A 17749-nucleotide genomic window follows, 5' to 3' on the forward strand; every position below is an offset into this window, starting at 1 on the left:
AGTGCCACGTACTACAGAACTTAGCGCTGACTGTGCAGAAAAAGAAAAGATTTCACAAGAAGGCAGCAGTACTTTTACTGCTTGAAAATCAGGCAACATTTTTTTTTCTTTTGACTAGAGTTTATGCTTAAAAGCAACATCCATTTGGAACTAATATTTCTGTGATTTGAGATTTTCATTGGAGCAGCCTCAGTTACTGTTTCTTTTTGTTTTACAGATTTCAAAACTATGTGATGGATATATGTGCCAATTGAGTAAAGTCAGTTCTGATACTGGGATAGACCAGCTGTTTTCCTACCTTGAGCAGATCACTTTGGCTTTGTTCGAATTACACAACCACAATATTGTGCACTGTGATTTAAGATGTGATCACATATACATAAATCAAGAAAAGGTTAGTGTCATGTTTTTTTTTTTTATAGAGAACTAATTACAACTTTGGAAATACTAATGCCGTGTACACACGATCAGAAATTCCAACAAGAAAAGTCTGATGTGAGCTTTTGGTCGGAAATTCCGACCGTGTGTATGCTCCATCGGACTTTTGCTGTTGGCATTTCCGCCAACAAAAGATTAAGAGCAGGTTCTCTATTTTTCCGACGGAAAAAGTTCCTATCGGAAAATCGGTTCTTCTGTATGCAATTCCAATGTGCAAAAAAACATGCATGCTCAGAATCAAGCATAAGAGCCTAATGCCCTGTACACGCACCCGGTTTTCCTGACATGCCAAAACCCAGCATTTTTCCCAACGTGATTCCTCTTAAGCCTGCCGTGCATACACATGTTCAGTCAAAAAAACGCTTGCCCAAAGCGTGGTGACGTCCAACACGTACGACGGCACTATAAAGGGGACACTGCATTCAAATGGTGCCACCCTTTGGGCTGCTTTTGCTGATCCTCGTGTTAGTAAAAGTTTGGTGAGAGACAATTTGCTCTTTTCAGCCATGTGCTTTCAGTCTGTTACAGCGTGATGAATGTGCTATCTCCATTACGAATGCTAGTTTTACTAAAACAAGCGCTCCCATCTCATACTTAATTTTGAGCATGCAGGTTTTTTTCCCCTCGGAAAAGCATACTCACAAGCGGTTTTCGCGACGAGAAAAAGACTGATGGGAAACACGATGGCAAAAAATAGAGCAGGTTCTAATTTTTTTGCCGGCAGTTTTCTCATCGGGAAAACTGCTATGGAGCATACACACGACTGTTTTTCCCGACCAATCTAAAAAATGGCAGTTTTCTCGTCGTGTGTATGAGGCATAACTTCCTATTGAATTTCATTGATCTCGGCTCGTCGTACGTATTGTACGTCACTGCGTTCTTGACGGTCGGAATTTCCGAAAAGATTTGTGTGACCGTGTGTATGCAACACAAGTTTGAGCCAACATTCTGTCGGAATTTCCGATCGTGTGTACGCGGCATAACACATTCTTTATATGAACCTGTGTTTTGCCAGTGTAAGACAAAGCACTATGTCCTACCAGTAGCACATATTTATCATCCTTATACTTCCCTGCTGGCAGTAAGGAAAAATCACTAGTACTAGTAATGGGGAACATGCGACTCCTACATGAAAAAGCTAGTGCTTGATGGTTGGTTGCACATTGCTAGCAGAGCATCCTTAACACTATGCTTCGCCCAAGTCATGACATTAACCCCCCTGGCGGTATTCCCAATCTGGCTCGGGGTGGAATTTTAGAACCAAAAGCGGTAACCCCGAGCCAGACTCAGGATTGCCTCACAGCAGCCACAGGCCTGGTTTACTTACCTTGTCCCTAGATCCTGCGATGCCTCTCCGCTGTGTGATCGAGCGGTGTCTCCTCGCTCGATTCACATTGTCCCTGTGGGCCGCCGAGCTCCGTCCCCTGCGACGTTATGACGCATGGGGGCGGAGAACAGCGCCAAATTCAAAAAAGTAAATAAACACAATACATACAGTATACTGTAATCTTATAGATTACAGTACTGTATGTAAAAAATACACACCCTCCTTGTCCCTAGTGGTCTGCCCAGTGTCCTACATGCACTTTTATATAATAAAAACTGTTCTTTCTGCCTGCAAACTGTAGATTGTCCATAGCAACCAAAAAGTGTCCCTTTATGTCGAAAGTGATTTTAGACCAGCTAGAAAACAGCGATAATAAATTATAATCACTTGCAGAATTGAGCGATAGCGATTTGTGGGGAAATTCGTCATAAAAAAATAAAAGTAATGACAGCGACAATTCTGCAACTGAGCAAATTTCAGTGATTTTAAGTTGATTACATTATTGAATAATTTTTATTATAATTATATTATAATTTGTTATAATTATTTATTATATTGTAATTTTGTGATTTTGTTTTTCAAACTTTTTCATACCCGGGATGTCTACTAGACTCTTGTTTGGACAGATTTAAGTGAGTTATTCCTAAGAATTACAGGCCTACAGTATAAAACGCCAAATTTCCATGCAAAATAATGGTACCGTTTTCAGCACCTAAAATCTGAAATAATCATACCGCTAGGGAGGTTAAGCTTAAATTAAGCCCCCTACCTTTTCTCCTGAAGTAGTAGAAGAACAAAAATAAGGTAGCAGTTGGTGGGCCACCTTCCTAGTAACATTGGTTTGGGATATTTTGCATCAGTTCATAGTGGTAACAGAAAGAGTGCGCTATTATGTAGGCATATTTGCACCTAATGTGTGCTGCATTACAGCACATGTGCAGGATCACCTTTTACTGAAGGATACAAGGAAACTGATTTACTAAAGAAGTTGGAGTTGGGATTTTTCACTAAATAGTGTGACTATTGTGTGTGTGTGCTTATGTGACTATTTACTTCAAATTCCTATTTATTTATTTCATCTGCACATGCATTTGAAGACAAAAGGGTTTTGCTTTTCATGATTGATAACTGAAATAAATATTCACACAATTTATTAAGTGTAGATTTTCAAATCCTTTAGGAAACTGGACCAAGAGACTTTATTTCAACTTTTTAGTCCCTTCTCATTTACTAATGACGTTACAACTAAGCATGCTAAGTTTCAGTTTCTCAATAATTAGTTTTACTGAATGTGGAAACATTTCAACATTAAATAAATATCTTAATTAAATATCTTATGTATTTTAACGCAACAGGGTACTGTGAAGGTCAGCCGTTTTGCAAGAGCCATGTCTCTGGAAGGTAGACAAACCCATGCTTTTAAAATGATGCCGCATGGTGCTGAAAAATGGTACTGAATCTTTTCATTTGTTTGATTTGCATGCTTAATTGTTTGGACATTTGTGTATTTTAATTAAATAACAGGAAACAAAAATTGACTGAAAAACAAATTATGAATTTGAAAATGGTACTAAAGTCAAACAATAAATGTCTCATACACACAAATATTATATTAAAAATACACATTCCGTGGTTGATTTGCTAATAGCAAATAGACCATGCATTTACAAAGTGCAGTTGCACACTGCAAGAGCTCCAGAACTTAGGGCCAGATTCAGGTGAGCGGCGGCGTAACGTATCGTAGATACGTTACACCTCCGCAAGTTTTCATCGCAAGTGCCTGATTCACAAAGCACTTGCGATGAAAACTAAGCTGGCAGCCTCCGGCGCAAGGTGGGCCAATTCAAATGGGCGTGTGCCATTTAAATTAAATTAGAACCTACTGCTCATGCTCAGTTTCGCAATTTCCGTCGTGCTTTGCGCGCCGTGACATCATTTTTTCGAACGGCGACGCGCGTAGCGTACTTCCGTATTCCCGGACGTGTTACGCAAACGACGTTAAATTTTAAATTTCGACGCGGGAACGACGGCCATACTTTAGACAGCAATACGATTGCTGACTAAAGTTAGGGCACCCAAAACGACGACTAACTTTGTGACGAGAAACTAGACTAGCGGCGACGTAGCGAACGCGAAAATCCGTCGTGGATCGCCGTAACTCCTAATTTGCATACCCGACGCTGGTTTACGATGCTAACTCCACCCATCGGCGGCCGCGGTACTGCATCCTAAGATCCGACAGTGTAAAACAATTACACCTGTCGGATCTTATGGATATCTATGCGTAACTGATTCCATGAATCAGTCGCATAGATAGAAACAGAGATACGACGGCGTATCAGGAGATACGCCGTCGTATCCGGAGATACGCCATCATATCCCTTTTGTGAATCTGGCCCTTAGTAAATGAACAGAAGCTCTGCTGACTTCCATCATCCAATCATGTGCAAGCAAAAATGCATTTTTGTTTAATATTCCTTGCACATGATTAGGTATTCTTTGCAAAGTGAAACTTTACCTCATTTACTAAGCTTTGAATCAACGGCAATTGCAGAGTGCAACTGTACTTTTCAAAGTGCAAAGTCTATTTACCTTTAGTAAATCAACCCTTAAATGTTTAACCAAATAAGTAAGGTTGAAACGATGTTACATGAAATTAGCATTCCATGAATCGCACTCTCTAAGTGATATGGTGAAATCTTTCAAAAATCAGTCAGTGTATTTTTTGAGTGAATCCACCACAATCCATTCAAGGTAATCAGTCCATGTACACCAGTGATCCCCTCCACCTCTTATCATGTAGCCTCTTACCAGCAATTGAGACCCCAAATTATAGATGGTCTCATAGGCATTTTAAGGTTATCTGGATATTGTAGTATGGATCATGGGCAGATATATTCAGCAACCAAATGAAGGCCCGCACCCATTGTTTCTGCTCAGACACCAAATACCACAGGATCATAGGAAAGATGACAATCTCCAATAGTAAAATACTGCAAGATTTATTTAATAAAACCATATACAAATCTATTCACATAACTCCAGAAACAAAGCGCTTATCATATCAAGGTAAGATACTGCCGCTAGTACTGGCTCCAGCTGGCGGTGATGTCAGCACAGACTCCGTCCCGACATATGTTTCCCCTGAAAGGATGTTCTCTAGGGGATTGATTCCCTTTGATCCCCTTAAGAACGTCCTATCAGAGGAATCATACGTTAGGGCTGAGCCTGTACATAGAGCACCAAAACAGGAAGTAGGCCAACCCAGTATATGGAAAATGTTCTTTTGTAAAGTAGGTCAATGAGTGAAAACAAAATCAGTTTAGGTTAAATCACTTTCAGCCCACGTTCACATCGGGCCGATTTGGCATGCGATTTGAGGCGCTGCCCCGATTCCCAAAAGTAGTTCCTGTACTACTTTTGGCAACTTCGGGGGCGATTTGAATAGAAATCTGTGCATGAACCCGCAGCTGCGAACCTAACCGTAATGACATAATTTGCTCCTTCCTGCTGATTAAACAAAGATTGCACTAGTGTTTGCTAAACCTCTGTTTATTCAAATGAAATAAAACAATATATTATGTACCTGTACTGCATAGCTGTATGTATTAAAAAAAAAAAAAAAAATGTTGTTTTATTTTGTTCACAGGTCAGCACCTGAAGTGAGAGCTAATCAAATGTATTCAAAAGCCTCTGACATTTTCAGCTTGGCAGTTGTGTTTTGGGAAGCAATAAGCAAACAGAACAATGAAATATATGCAAATCACCCACTGGAGCCATTCCATCAATGCAAAGTATACATGGTAAGAGATGCAAAAAGGTTGAGAAAACAGTTATCCACTTAAGTTAATAACCTTACTGTGAGTTTAAAGTAACTCTGTCATGGGAAAAGTATAGAAGCTCACAGTATTGACCTTCTTTTGAAATTCTAGTTGCCTGTCATATTTTTAAAGGATAAGTTCAGCTTTAGAACATGTTAATAACAGGTTTCAGCACAGGGATCTGTTAATGAAGAAATTACTGTCCTGTCTTCCATCGAAGCTCTCAATGGACTGAGTTTGCAGATAAGCACACTTGTAGTCCATTTACACTTCCTCCAGCTTTCTAACTGAAAGCTTGTATGGAGTTATACATTTCACCCATGATCTACTGATTGTGGGTGCAATGCTTTGCAGGTTTCTGATGTTTCTGAAGGAAAAAATAATAAATGCACATTTTTTTCCTGCAAAAATACTTTTTTTTTTTTTTTGCTTGAAGGTGAGCTTACCCTTTAATCACTTAAGCCCCGGACCATTTTGGTGGTTAAAGACCGGGGCACTTTTTGCAATTCGGCACTGCTTCGATTTAACTGACAATTGCGCGCCCGTGAAACGTGGCTCCCAAACAAAATGTAAGTCCTTTTTTCCCCACAAATAGAGCTTTCTTTTGGTGGTATTTGATCACCTCTGCGATTTTTATTTTTTGCGCTATAAACAAAAAAAGAGCGACAATTTTGAAAAAAATGCAATATTTTTTACTTTTCGCTATAATAAATATCCCCCAAAAATATATAAAAATACTTTTTTTCCCACAGTTTAGGCCGATACGTATTCTTCTAGAAATATGGTAAAAAAATCGCAATAAGCGTTTATTGATTGGTTTGCACAAAAGTTATAGGGCCAGATTCACAGACATTTGCGGCGGCGTAACGTATAGCATTTACGTTACACCGCCGCAAGTTTTACGGGCAAGTGCTTGATTCACAAAGCACTTGCCTGTAAAGTTGCGACGGCGCAGCGTAAATCCCTCCGGCATAAGCCCACCTAATTCAAATGGGGCGTGGATCATTTAAATTAGGCGCGTTCCCGCACCGAAAGTACTGCGCATGCTCCGTTTTGAAATTTCCCGCCGTGCTTTGCGTGAAATGACGTCGCACCGACGTCATTTTTTGAAGGTCGACGTGAGTTACATCCTTTCCTATTCACGGACGACTTACGTAAAAAAAAAAAAAAATTTAATTCGATGCGGGAACGACGACCATACTTTAACATGGCAAGTCTAAAGATAGGCCAAGAAATAGCAGCTTTAACTATACGCCGGGAAAAGCCGACTAGCGACGACGTAAGAGAATGCGACGGCCGTGCTTCCCTTTTGTGAATCGTCGTAAAAAAGCTAATTAGCATATCTGACGCGGAAAATGACGCAAACTCCACCCAGCGGGCGACGAAGTATTACACCTACGATCCGAAGGCGTACGAAGCCGTACGCCTGTCGGATCGAAGCCAAAAGCCGTCGTATCTTGGTTTGAGGATTCAAACTAAAGATACGACGCGGCAAATTTGAAAATACGCCAGAGTATCAGTAGATACTCCGGCGTATTTCTTCTGTGAATCTGGCCCATAGCATCTACAAAATAGGGGACTGTTTTATGGCATTTTTATTAAAAAAAAATGTTTTTACTAGTTATGGCGGCGATCAGCGATCTTTATCATGAGCGATCTTTATCAAGTTTTTTACACACCTCAAACGTTTACTTTAAGTCACAAACCAATAACAAGAATGGGCCAGAATTCTTTATTTCTTTATTTGGTCTAGATTAGAGACTCAGAAAGCATTAGCATACAGTATATACTGTATATATTTTATCTTCACCTTGTTACTTGTCTTCAATTTAATACCTCTATATGGAAATTATAGTCTTTTGAATGTTTTGTTAGATGTGAAATTTAACAATTTAAAGCAGACCTAAACATGCACTAGTCAAAAGCAGCATAGACAGCTCACTAACTTCCTGTTGCATCTTGGGAGATTAATGTTGCGACAGTTAGAGGCGTCAAACTCTTGGGCATTAATTAATTGAATTGACCGGCCATTGAAATTAATTAATGCTCAAGTGCTAAACAACACATCTAGAGTTTAGGCACATTTTGCAGCTTGTAGCAGCTTTTAGTAGACTAAGCGTTTTTTCTGCCCAAGCTCTGCTTCTCCTGGATGCGCTGGCAGTGTTTTTTTTTCCTGTCTCTTAAAGCCCCTGCCACTAAAAGCTACTAAAAGCCTATGTCTGCATGGACACATAGGCTAAAATGCAGGGGAGTTAGAGGCAGAAAATAAATGCCAGACGCCCCTAGGAGCAGCTGTAAAAATGTGCATCAGGCCGTAGTGTATTAAATAAATGCAGAGTAGAGATAACAATGCAAATATGGTTATGAATGCAAAAACTATGCCTATGTACATAAACAGTATATAGGATGCATTTAGGTGAAAAACCTTAAAGGGGTTGTAAAGGTAAATGTTTTTTCAACTTAATGCATCCTCTTTGGTTCCCAGCCTGGCCGTTGATTGGCTAGGTTGGACGGATTGATAGCAGCGCAGCCATTGATTAGCACTTGATTAGGGCAGCTGGGATGTGAGCGTTGAGGCAAGTGTAAATACAGGTCTGTTGATACAGAGTAGCAGAGGGTAGTCAGCTGTTGACCATCAAGGATGTATGGTCCCACAAAACACACTGTGTAACAATTGACAGTGGTGGGAGCCAGGTGGAAGGGTAACCGCACAGCACCGCTCAGATGCCAGGAGTATAGCCCATGGAGAGTCACAGTGAGCGCTCTCTGTTTACACTTGCCGCAATGCTCACATCCCAGCTGCCCTAATCAAGTGCTGTTATCAGCCTTGAGAACACATTTTTTCCCCCTTGTTCGCCGCCGGGGGCATAAGTGGCACGCTCCATTGTGGTCCTTGACCCTTGGTGATTACCTCCTGAAGAAGTGGTCTCCTGCGAAACCGGTAGAGGTCTCCCTTTGACTTCACCTTACAACATTAGATACCATACAGATTTCCATTTATATTCCACTGCTGTAACTAGTATGAGGTTGATTGTCATAAGTTCTGTTTTTAAATGTATATTTTTTTATGTACAATAAATGAATTTTTACTGTATCTACGTGTGTCATCAGTACCAAGAAAGTCCATATATACAAAATCCTTTTCTGAGTGATAGTTTCATTTTGGTTTGCGGTACTAGCAGCCGCGACCATTCTATCCTCTGGTGCCCCTCTTTCTATTCACATACATAACATGACCCTTAAAGCGGAGTTGCAACCACCATTAGCATTTTTTAAATGTATGTCCTTTCATCCTGCATTTTTATAATATAAATCCGGTCACTTACTATTTTACAATCCGCCGCCGATAATTGGACAGCACACTGCATCCTGGGAAATGATGACACACATTTCCCAGGAGCATTAGAGGGAGATGATGTCAGAATCCTAGGTGGTTTCAAAGGCAGATTTCGCGGGACCGCATAGCAACAGGCATTTCCAGATGAGTAAAAAAAAAAATTTTTTTTTTTTTCTTTTTTAGGTGTAAGCTACAGTTTAAAGCAAAATAGTTTTTTTTGATGGAACCTCCACTTTAACTTCAACCTGACACTTAATAATATATATATTATAGCAGAGTGCCTAGCAGGGAGCCTGTCCTGGATTTATACTTTCCAGGCTCCTCTTGCACACCTTTCAAAATCTCTGATCCTCTATCCACTTAGGGTTTTGCACCTCTCCCTTGCAGGACATTTAAACTCATCTGGGACACACAGTCAGTGCTCTGCAGCCTGGGGAGCAGACAAGTCATGTTTGTTGGAGATAAAAGCTTGGTGAAAGCTGAAAACCTGAGAATGTGGAGGCTGACAAGCGTTAGGCTTAGACAGTCTGTAAAGTAGGATTGTGGTTGTTAAGCTAGTGCCAGGAAACAGCTAGGATTTTGTTTTGGAAGTTTTTGAACTGTTTATTTTTGGAGTACTGTACAGCACTTGTATGTAGCCTGTAAATAGTACAAATAAACACACAACTGTTTATCACTTTATCATGGACTGGTATCTGTGGAGTACAAGGATAGCCGCTGCCTATCCACACACACTGTATACATGTGTGTGTGTGTGTGTATATATATATATATATATATATATATATATATATATATATATATATTATGTAACAAATTTATCAAATTGGTTTTATATGTAATTTTGTAAATTCCTGTCAATTGCACTTTTTTTTTAGGAAGAGTACGCAGAAGTCAATATTCATGATCATTGGAATGATAGCATTACCAAAATGTTAAAATGCATGCAGAAATGTTGGCATCTCAATCCGACAAAAAGACCTACACTGAATGCGATCCTGGAAGTGATTCAAAAAATTAGGGGAAAGAATGAACAAAATAGGTAAGCTGTTGTTGTTTGCATTCTAGGGGAGATTGATAAAGAGCGGCACAGGCATAAAGCTTTTGCCATTCTTCTAAACTTAGAAACAAAGGGTTTGCAAGCCCCTGTTAATTAGAAGCAACATGTTTCTTTTTCTATACCGAGGCATGACATATAGAGCTGGGGATGCTTTCTTCAGCTCCCTCTGCATTCCCATTTGCCATTTTTAGCTGAGAGTGAGGGAGGGGAAGAGCAAGGCTGTTAACTTTGCATTTGTTAGTGTTAACAGCCAGGCAAATAGGCATGGAAAGGAGTTTGGCAGTGAATACACCACATGGGCAAAGAGAGGCATGGGACCTGTGTGTGGATTACTGGCACACAGTTCACATCCTGCATGCCAGGATCAACCTGACGGAGATCTTTTGCAGTTTTACATTATGAAAACAGCCACAATCTCTTTATTAGCTGCAAAATACACACAGGAGGGCGTGAACACCCCGTACTTTACCATAGATAATTTTAATGAATCAAAAAAGAGAAATGGATACTTATATGCTGATATATGAATACAAGCAATACTGATACACTCCAAATGGTTGGAAAGCTGGTGCGTTTCACGGGCCCTCCACCTCTAACAGGTGTTCATGCCCTTCTGTGTGTTTTTTGCAGCTTGTTTGAAAGACTACCCAGTCTGTGGAAGGGTGTACCCTTGAGTGGCATGGTGGATAGCAGCAGAATTGAAGAATATCCCTGGTATTATTGCTGGAGTACTGTTTTTTTGAGAATACAATCCCTTTAATAATTAGGTGCTGAACACGCAACAATTTCTATTTCACTCTGAAACAAAAAACTTTCTCAGATGGTGCAGAAGACATGAAACAGTTCTATCTGCTTTGTTATTGTGGCGCACGCCACTCATGCTAGTTTTCTAAGCCTCTATAATAGCATAGACAATGTTGTAAAATTCTCCCATTTGCCCCAGCTGCACTCTGGGTTAGTCTAACAATGACTCTTGCAGTCCCCCACCCCCACCCTCTGCACTACATGGGACACATGCTCATTTTATCTAGGGGCATAAGCATAAGCTATAATCATTAATGGCACTCTTATCTGCTCACTGACATCTCAGTATCTGGATACTCCCATACAATGCAGGATTTTGGGTCTTGCATTGTGCTTGATGACACTGGAAAGTCTGCAACCAGTGGAGCAGAAAAGAGATGCGGTTTTGGGAGATTGGTCATACAGCGGGATGGAAGCCTACAGGAGCATAGAAGAAGGTGAGTACTACTGCTTTTTGTTTTCCCACAAGACAAAATAACATAATAAATAAAAGGCATTTAAGTGCAGGGGGGAAGGGGGAAGGGGGTGGTCAGGTGGCAAGGGTATTTTTTTATACCTACGTGGATCTAAGCTTTAAAAGTGTAGAAATAAATAACTATGCAACATTTAGTCCTGTTTTTTCTTATTTTATCTACAATATCCTGTGTTCATTGTTAGATAGTCACCTATGAAAGTTGTTTTAGTGTTTTACATCCTTAAATTGCACTGAGGCATAATCTAAGCATAACCCTTTCTTTCACACTAACTCTGAAAAAGACCCGTTTACTTAAAGTGGTTGCAAACCCTTTACAACCACTTTAACCTACAGGTAAGCCTAGATTAAGGCTTACCTGTAGATGCTTGAAATATCTCCCAGACCTGCACGGTCTAGGAGATATTTGCAAATCGCGTACGGCGATTTCTTCTGTGCATGCGCCGGAGTTAGAAAAGCCACGGTGTGCCGTTTCTAACTCGGGTCATGCCGTGAGTGTAAACTCGCGTGCGCATGCGCAAGAGTGACATCACGCGACTCCGGCCACTCACAGAGCCGGAGTTCGCGCCCCCAGAAGGAAGAGGAGTGAAGAATGGACGCTCGCTACTCGCGAGGAAGACTGGCACATCGATGGCTTCTCCTGCAGGTAAGTGTGACATAATGGGCTACTATGCGATGCATAGTAGCCCATTATGCTTTACCCTTGCAGGAAAACAAAGCGGAAGTAACACCCATCAGGGTTTACTTCCTCTTTAACTTATGCTAAGGTATGGAGACACCTTAAAGGGCAAGTACAAATGCAGATCAAAATCCCCAGCCTCTACTTCCTATCCTACTGTTAGCTTCTGTTGGACCAGCTAAAGTACATGAGGGTCGAATGTCAGCCGGTTTCTATTTAACCGGCTGATGCTGCCTGACATTCAGCCTGTGTAAACAGGGCTTAAGTGTCCACATAACACTGTCTAAGCAGTATTTACATCATGCGCCTGTGCAGTAACTTCTCATCAACTTTTGTAGAGGTTCTACCCATAATTGAGGTTTTAGTGGGGCCACGTACAATTGCATTGTTTGTTCATGTGTTTTGCTTTGTGTCTTTTAAAGTCACTTTGCGGTAAAAGCAAGGAAGCAATAACACCTCTGTAGTGTATTAATGTGCTTAAGGCCCCTTTCACACGGGGCGGATCAGTAATGATCCGCCTCCGTATGCTCAGCGGGGATCGCTCCGTTGATCCCTGCTGAGCCGGCGGATGACAGGGCGGTCCTCGCACACTGTGCAGGGATTGCCCTTTCTTTTCTCCGCTCTCCCCTATGGGGAGATCGGATGAACACGGACCGTATGTCGGTGTTCATCCGATCCGCTCTGCAGACGGAAGAAAAAATAGGGTTTTCTTCCGCCTGCAAAATCGGATCTTTGCGGAGGCGGACGAGATCGGGTGTCAGCGGATGTTCATCCGCTGACACCCGCAATCTCATAAGGACCAATGTATGTCCCTTTTTCATCCGCAAACGGATGGATGAAAAAGCGAACATACGGTCCGCACGTGTGAAAGGGGCCTTACTAAGCAAAAATGCTGTACATACAAACTATTTACAATTATAGGAAAACAATACAAGACTAACAGATAAACATACAGCATGCATGTAACAAAATATGAAACACAAAAATATATAACCGTCTATATATAATATAATTCACAGTAGTGCTGTTAAATGTGTCCAGACACAGTTACTCCTGTCACCCCACCACCTAAAATTCAGTAAATTACGCCATCAAGTGGATGTGAGAAATTATCACTAGCCCCAAAATGGAACTAAGCTGGGGACTAGTGTAAATAAAATGTGTTGGGGTGGTGGTCCTGGGTGGAGATATCCCCCTTGATCAGAGAGGAACCCACAGTAATTCACTGATGCTCAGCATTATATATCTATCAGTTCTCAACTCAAAACTGCAATCACAGTGCCCAACAGGGACAACTCCTCTTTAATCAACTTTTTTTAAGTTCTGAGATAAGAACCAAATGCATAGTGCAGAGTCAGCACTGGTACCATGCAAAACTGTGAATTGTGTTTCTATCATTTGTTAAAGGAAGCAGAATGATGACGAGGACCAATGTTTAGTGATGAGAGGACCAAGCAAAGTTCAAACACTGGACATGCGCAGAACACTTAAAAAAAAACTTGTATACCCCAAACATACAGTGGGGATCAAAAGTTTGGGCATCCCAGGTAAAAATTTGTATTAATGTGCATAACGAAGCCAAGGAAAGATGGAAAAATCTCCAAAAGGCATCAAATTACAGATTAGACATTCTTATAATATGTCAAAAAAGTTAGATTTTATTTCCATCATTTACACTGTCAAAATTACAGAAAACAAAAAAATGGCATCTGCAAAAGTTTGGGCACCCTGCAGAATTTATAGCATGCACTGCCCCCTTTGCAAAGCTGAGACCTGCCAGTGTCATGGATTGTTCTCAATCATCGTCTGGGTAGACCAGGTGATGTCAATCTCAAAGGTTTTAAATGCCCAGACTCATCTGACCTTGCACCAACAATCAGCACCATGGGTTCTTCTAAGCAGTTGTCTAGAAAACTGAAAATAGTTGACGCTCACAACGCTGGAAGAAGATAGCAAAGCGTTTTCAGATGTCAATATCCTCTGTTCGGAATGTAATTAAGAAATGGCAGTCATCAGGAACAGTGGAAGTTAAAGCAAGATCTGGAAGACCAAGAAAAATATCAGACAGAACAGCTCGCAGGATTGTGAGAAAAGCAATTCAAAACCCACGTTTGACTGCACAATCCCTCCAGAAAGATCTGGCAGACACTGGAGTTGTGGTACACTATTCCACTATAAAGAGATACTTGTACAAATATGGTCTTCATGGAAGAGTCATCAGAAGAAAACCTCTTCTACGTCCTCACGGCAAAAATCAGCATTTGAACTTTGCAAATGAACATATAGACAAGCCTGATGCATTTTGGAAACACGTTCTATGGACCGATGAGGTTAAAATAGAACTTTTTGGCCAGAATGAGCAAAGGTACGTTTGGAGAAGAAAGGGCACAGAATTTAATGAAAATAACCTCTGTCCAACTGTTAGGCATGGGGGTGGATCAATCATGCTTTGGGGTTGTATTGCAGCCAGTGGCACAGGGAACATTTCACGAGTAGAAGGAAAAATTGATTCAATAAAATTTCAGCAAATTTTGGATGGTAACTTGATGCCATCTGTGAAAAAGCTGAAGTTAAAGAGAGGATGGCTTCTACAAATGGATAATGATCCTAAACACACCTCAAAATCCACGGGGGATTACATCAAGAGGCGTAAACTGAAGGTTTTGCCATGGCCTTCACAATCTCCTGACCTCAACATAATTGAAAATCTATGGATAGACCTTAAAAGAGCAGTGCGTGACAGACAGCCCAGAGATCTCAAAGAACTGGAAGACTTTTGTAAGGAAGAATGGGCAAAGATACCTCAAACAAGAATTGAAAGACTCTTGGCTGGCTACAAAAAGCGTTTACAAGCTGTGATACTTGCCAAAGGGAGCAGTACAAGATATTAACTCTGCAGGGTGCCCAATCTTTTGCAGACGCCATTTTTTTCGTTTTCTGTAATTTTGAAAGTGTAAATGATGGAAATAAAATCAAACTTTTTTTGACATATTATACGAATGTCTAATCTGTAATTTGATGCCTTTTGGAGATTTTTCCATCTTTCCTTGGCTTCGTTATGCACATTAATACACATTTTTACCTGGGGTGCCCAAACTTTCGATCCCCACTGTAGTGTCTGAAACTCTATTAAAGCCTAAATGCATCTTGTAATTGCCCTTTTTCAAGGCCAACGTTCAAACTTTTGGTCAAAACAAATGGCATGAGTAGCCAAGTATTTCCACGGGGGACATGTACCAATGCAAAAAATGTGTGGGGAACTCATAGTTTTCCCGGAAACCTATTCTTGATAATTATATTGAAAATGTCTGGCTAATGGTAGAACACCCAACTGGTTACCACCTCATCCCAAGTAGTCAAATATGAAAAAATGGGAGAGAGAAAGGGGACTGTCACGGTGCTTACAGATAATATGGGAAACCAAATATTTAAACAAGTAAGTCATTTTAATGAGAGTAGAGTTAAAAGGTACAACAGAGCTGGATATTCAACATTTCATAATCAAAGTGGTCAGAAAAACAAATGTTTGATCTAGGCGGAGAATTTCATATCTCTATATTAGCCCGACATGTTTCGCCTAATAGATTCATCAGGGGATATATACGAATCGATCAACAAATACGTAAACATTATGAAATGTTGAATATCTTGAAACAAATCTGCTCTGTTTTACATTTTGACACTATTCTAATTTAAAATTACTTCTTTTAATATTTGGTTTCCATTATTATCTGTAAGCACCGTGACAGTCCTTTTTCTCCCTCCCATTTTTTCCTATTCTTGATAATGTTTTAGTATTTTATTTGTATTATTTATAAAAATAATGCAGCTACCATATCTAATGACCGATAAGCCAAAATATATTATTTTTTGGGTTTTGGATTTAATACTGCTTTAAATAATATAAACATTTAATGCCACTAACATTATTTTGTCTGTTGATCTGTGTAGGTCAAGTACTGAAGAACATGAACTAGAAGAAGAATATGGAATAGAAGAGACTACATTAGAAGTTGTCTATGACACTGTTATTGAAAATGCAGTTTCTGATTTCCCAATTCACTATTTTTGGAGTAAAATTGTTAACCAGTTTAAAACTTCTCATGGCATTGAAAGTAATACTACTGCATTTATTGAGTCCAAAGAAACTTGCAGTTATGATGATGTTGGTCTTCCAACCACCAAGGCGATAAGAAGAGCTACTCCAATCAATCTTCTGTAAATACCTTTTAATTTACAGTCAATTAACAGTAAAGGAAATAAATGCAACTATGATTGATAATGTCTCTAATTCAGGTATAAGGGATCATCCTATAGAATAATAAAGTCTAAATGCCACTTCTGTTCTCCTCTTGGGAGATTCTTTCTCCAGTGATGAACTCCAATAAATAATTTTAACAGATAGCTAAACAACTTCAGCAACCTACTCAGTGCCGGGACAAGCTCATTCGATGCCCAGGGCGAAGATGGCAAACCTCGCCCCTCTGGGTGTAAAGAGTCCGTGTCAGTGGGAATCAACTATGTTTCCTGTGTGCGCTGCTTTTGACTGCAGATCGGTTTGTTCTTTTTCCTTCGCAGGTAAAAGAGAAAAAGTAAACATTCCCTCTTTAAAGAGCCCTGTTTTGATTATCAGCACAGGGCTCAGTGGAACATGTCGCTTACCACCATTACCTACTTCCAGATGCCACGTGTCATTAGCCACCTATACCCGCTGCCAGATGCCACGTGACATTTACCACCGTCACCTGCTGCTAGATGCAACGTATCACTTACCACCTTCACCTGCTGCCAGATACCACGTGTCACTTGCCACCGTCACCTGCTGCTAGATGCCACGAAGATCTCGCAGCTGCTCTCACTACACAGAGACACAGCCACTCTTCCTGCTGCTGACCAAAGGAGGGGGGGAAATTGGCAGCAAAGAGAGCCCTCTCCTGTACAGCGGTAGCTCAAGGTAGGGAGGAAGGGGGCAGAATAGTTTCTTCTCCTCGCACCCACTCGCTGCTCCTATCATTTGCCAGCAGGAAGAGCACGCGGGAGGGGGGTCAGTGACAACTGGGCTTTGGCGCTCCTCTGCACTTGCTTGTGGCACCCGCCTAGGATCGACCATGATTATAGCTATTAGTGGCGCCGTGGCTAATGTGTACAGTCACACACACACTGAGAGGGCCCCCTGCATGGCAACCTCAGCGACCCCTATACTTCAGCCACTGGTTATGTTACAGGCATTTTAAACCTTTGTGCATTTTAGTTTGTATATTTTTATCTACTGTGTATATATACTGTATATATAGTGTTACATTTTGTCTTAAATATTTGTATCTGTGAATAAATGTTCTGTATAAGCAGTTCTAACTACTTTAGGTTATTTAAATGTTTGTTAACAACATTGGATTAAGAAATAAGGGCCAAACTACAGCTGTACCAATTAACTAGAAAACAATATTTACACATATACCTGAGGTTTATTCATACATTTGTAGCGCTACTCCCTAAGGATCCGCTACGTTTTGGGTCCCCCTACAGTCTGCACAGCTAGGCAACGAGCATTTTCCAACTTACTGCCAAAGTCAGTAACCAGTCCATGTTTTTTTTTATTTAGGGTAAATAACTTGGATAGGGCCCAGGGGTATACAAGATGCCCAACTTGAGGTGAAACAACCTATGTGGTCAAAACTTCATATTTCTGTACAAAAATTCACAAACATGGATCTTGGACTTTCTACTACCTCCAGAGTGACTTCTGTCCCTTGATGGATCAGCAAAATACTCTCGGTATGGAACACTTGATCCCCTTTAAATGAGCTTCTT

The 17749-nt window shown here is 40.6% G+C and overlaps 1 protein-coding gene across 3 annotated transcripts in view; it reads left to right on the top strand.

The window, feature by feature from the left end:
- The window catches only part of LOC120947172, a 73682-nt gene extending 56396 nt beyond the window's left edge, over positions 1-17286 (top strand). For 2 of the 3 annotated variants that reach the window (XM_040362265.1, XM_040362266.1), the window contains 5 exons: positions 218-394; positions 3121-3215; positions 5415-5568; positions 9802-9965; positions 15890-17286. In XM_040362265.1, coding sequence (XP_040218199.1) covers positions 218-394; positions 3121-3215; positions 5415-5568; positions 9802-9965; positions 15890-16160 — 861 coding nt within the window. In that variant the 3' untranslated portion in view covers positions 16161-17286. Of the gene's footprint in view, positions 1-217; positions 395-2375; positions 2398-3120; positions 3216-5414; positions 5569-9801; positions 9966-15889 lie in introns of those variants that run through there. The other variant, XM_040362267.1, reaches the window with a different exon arrangement.
- The last annotated feature ends 463 nt before the right edge of the window (positions 17287-17749 follow it).

This window comes from Rana temporaria, chromosome 8 (genome assembly GCF_905171775.1).
Source record: "Rana temporaria chromosome 8, aRanTem1.1, whole genome shotgun sequence".
NCBI classification, from domain to species: Eukaryota; Metazoa; Chordata; class Amphibia; order Anura; family Ranidae; genus Rana; species Rana temporaria.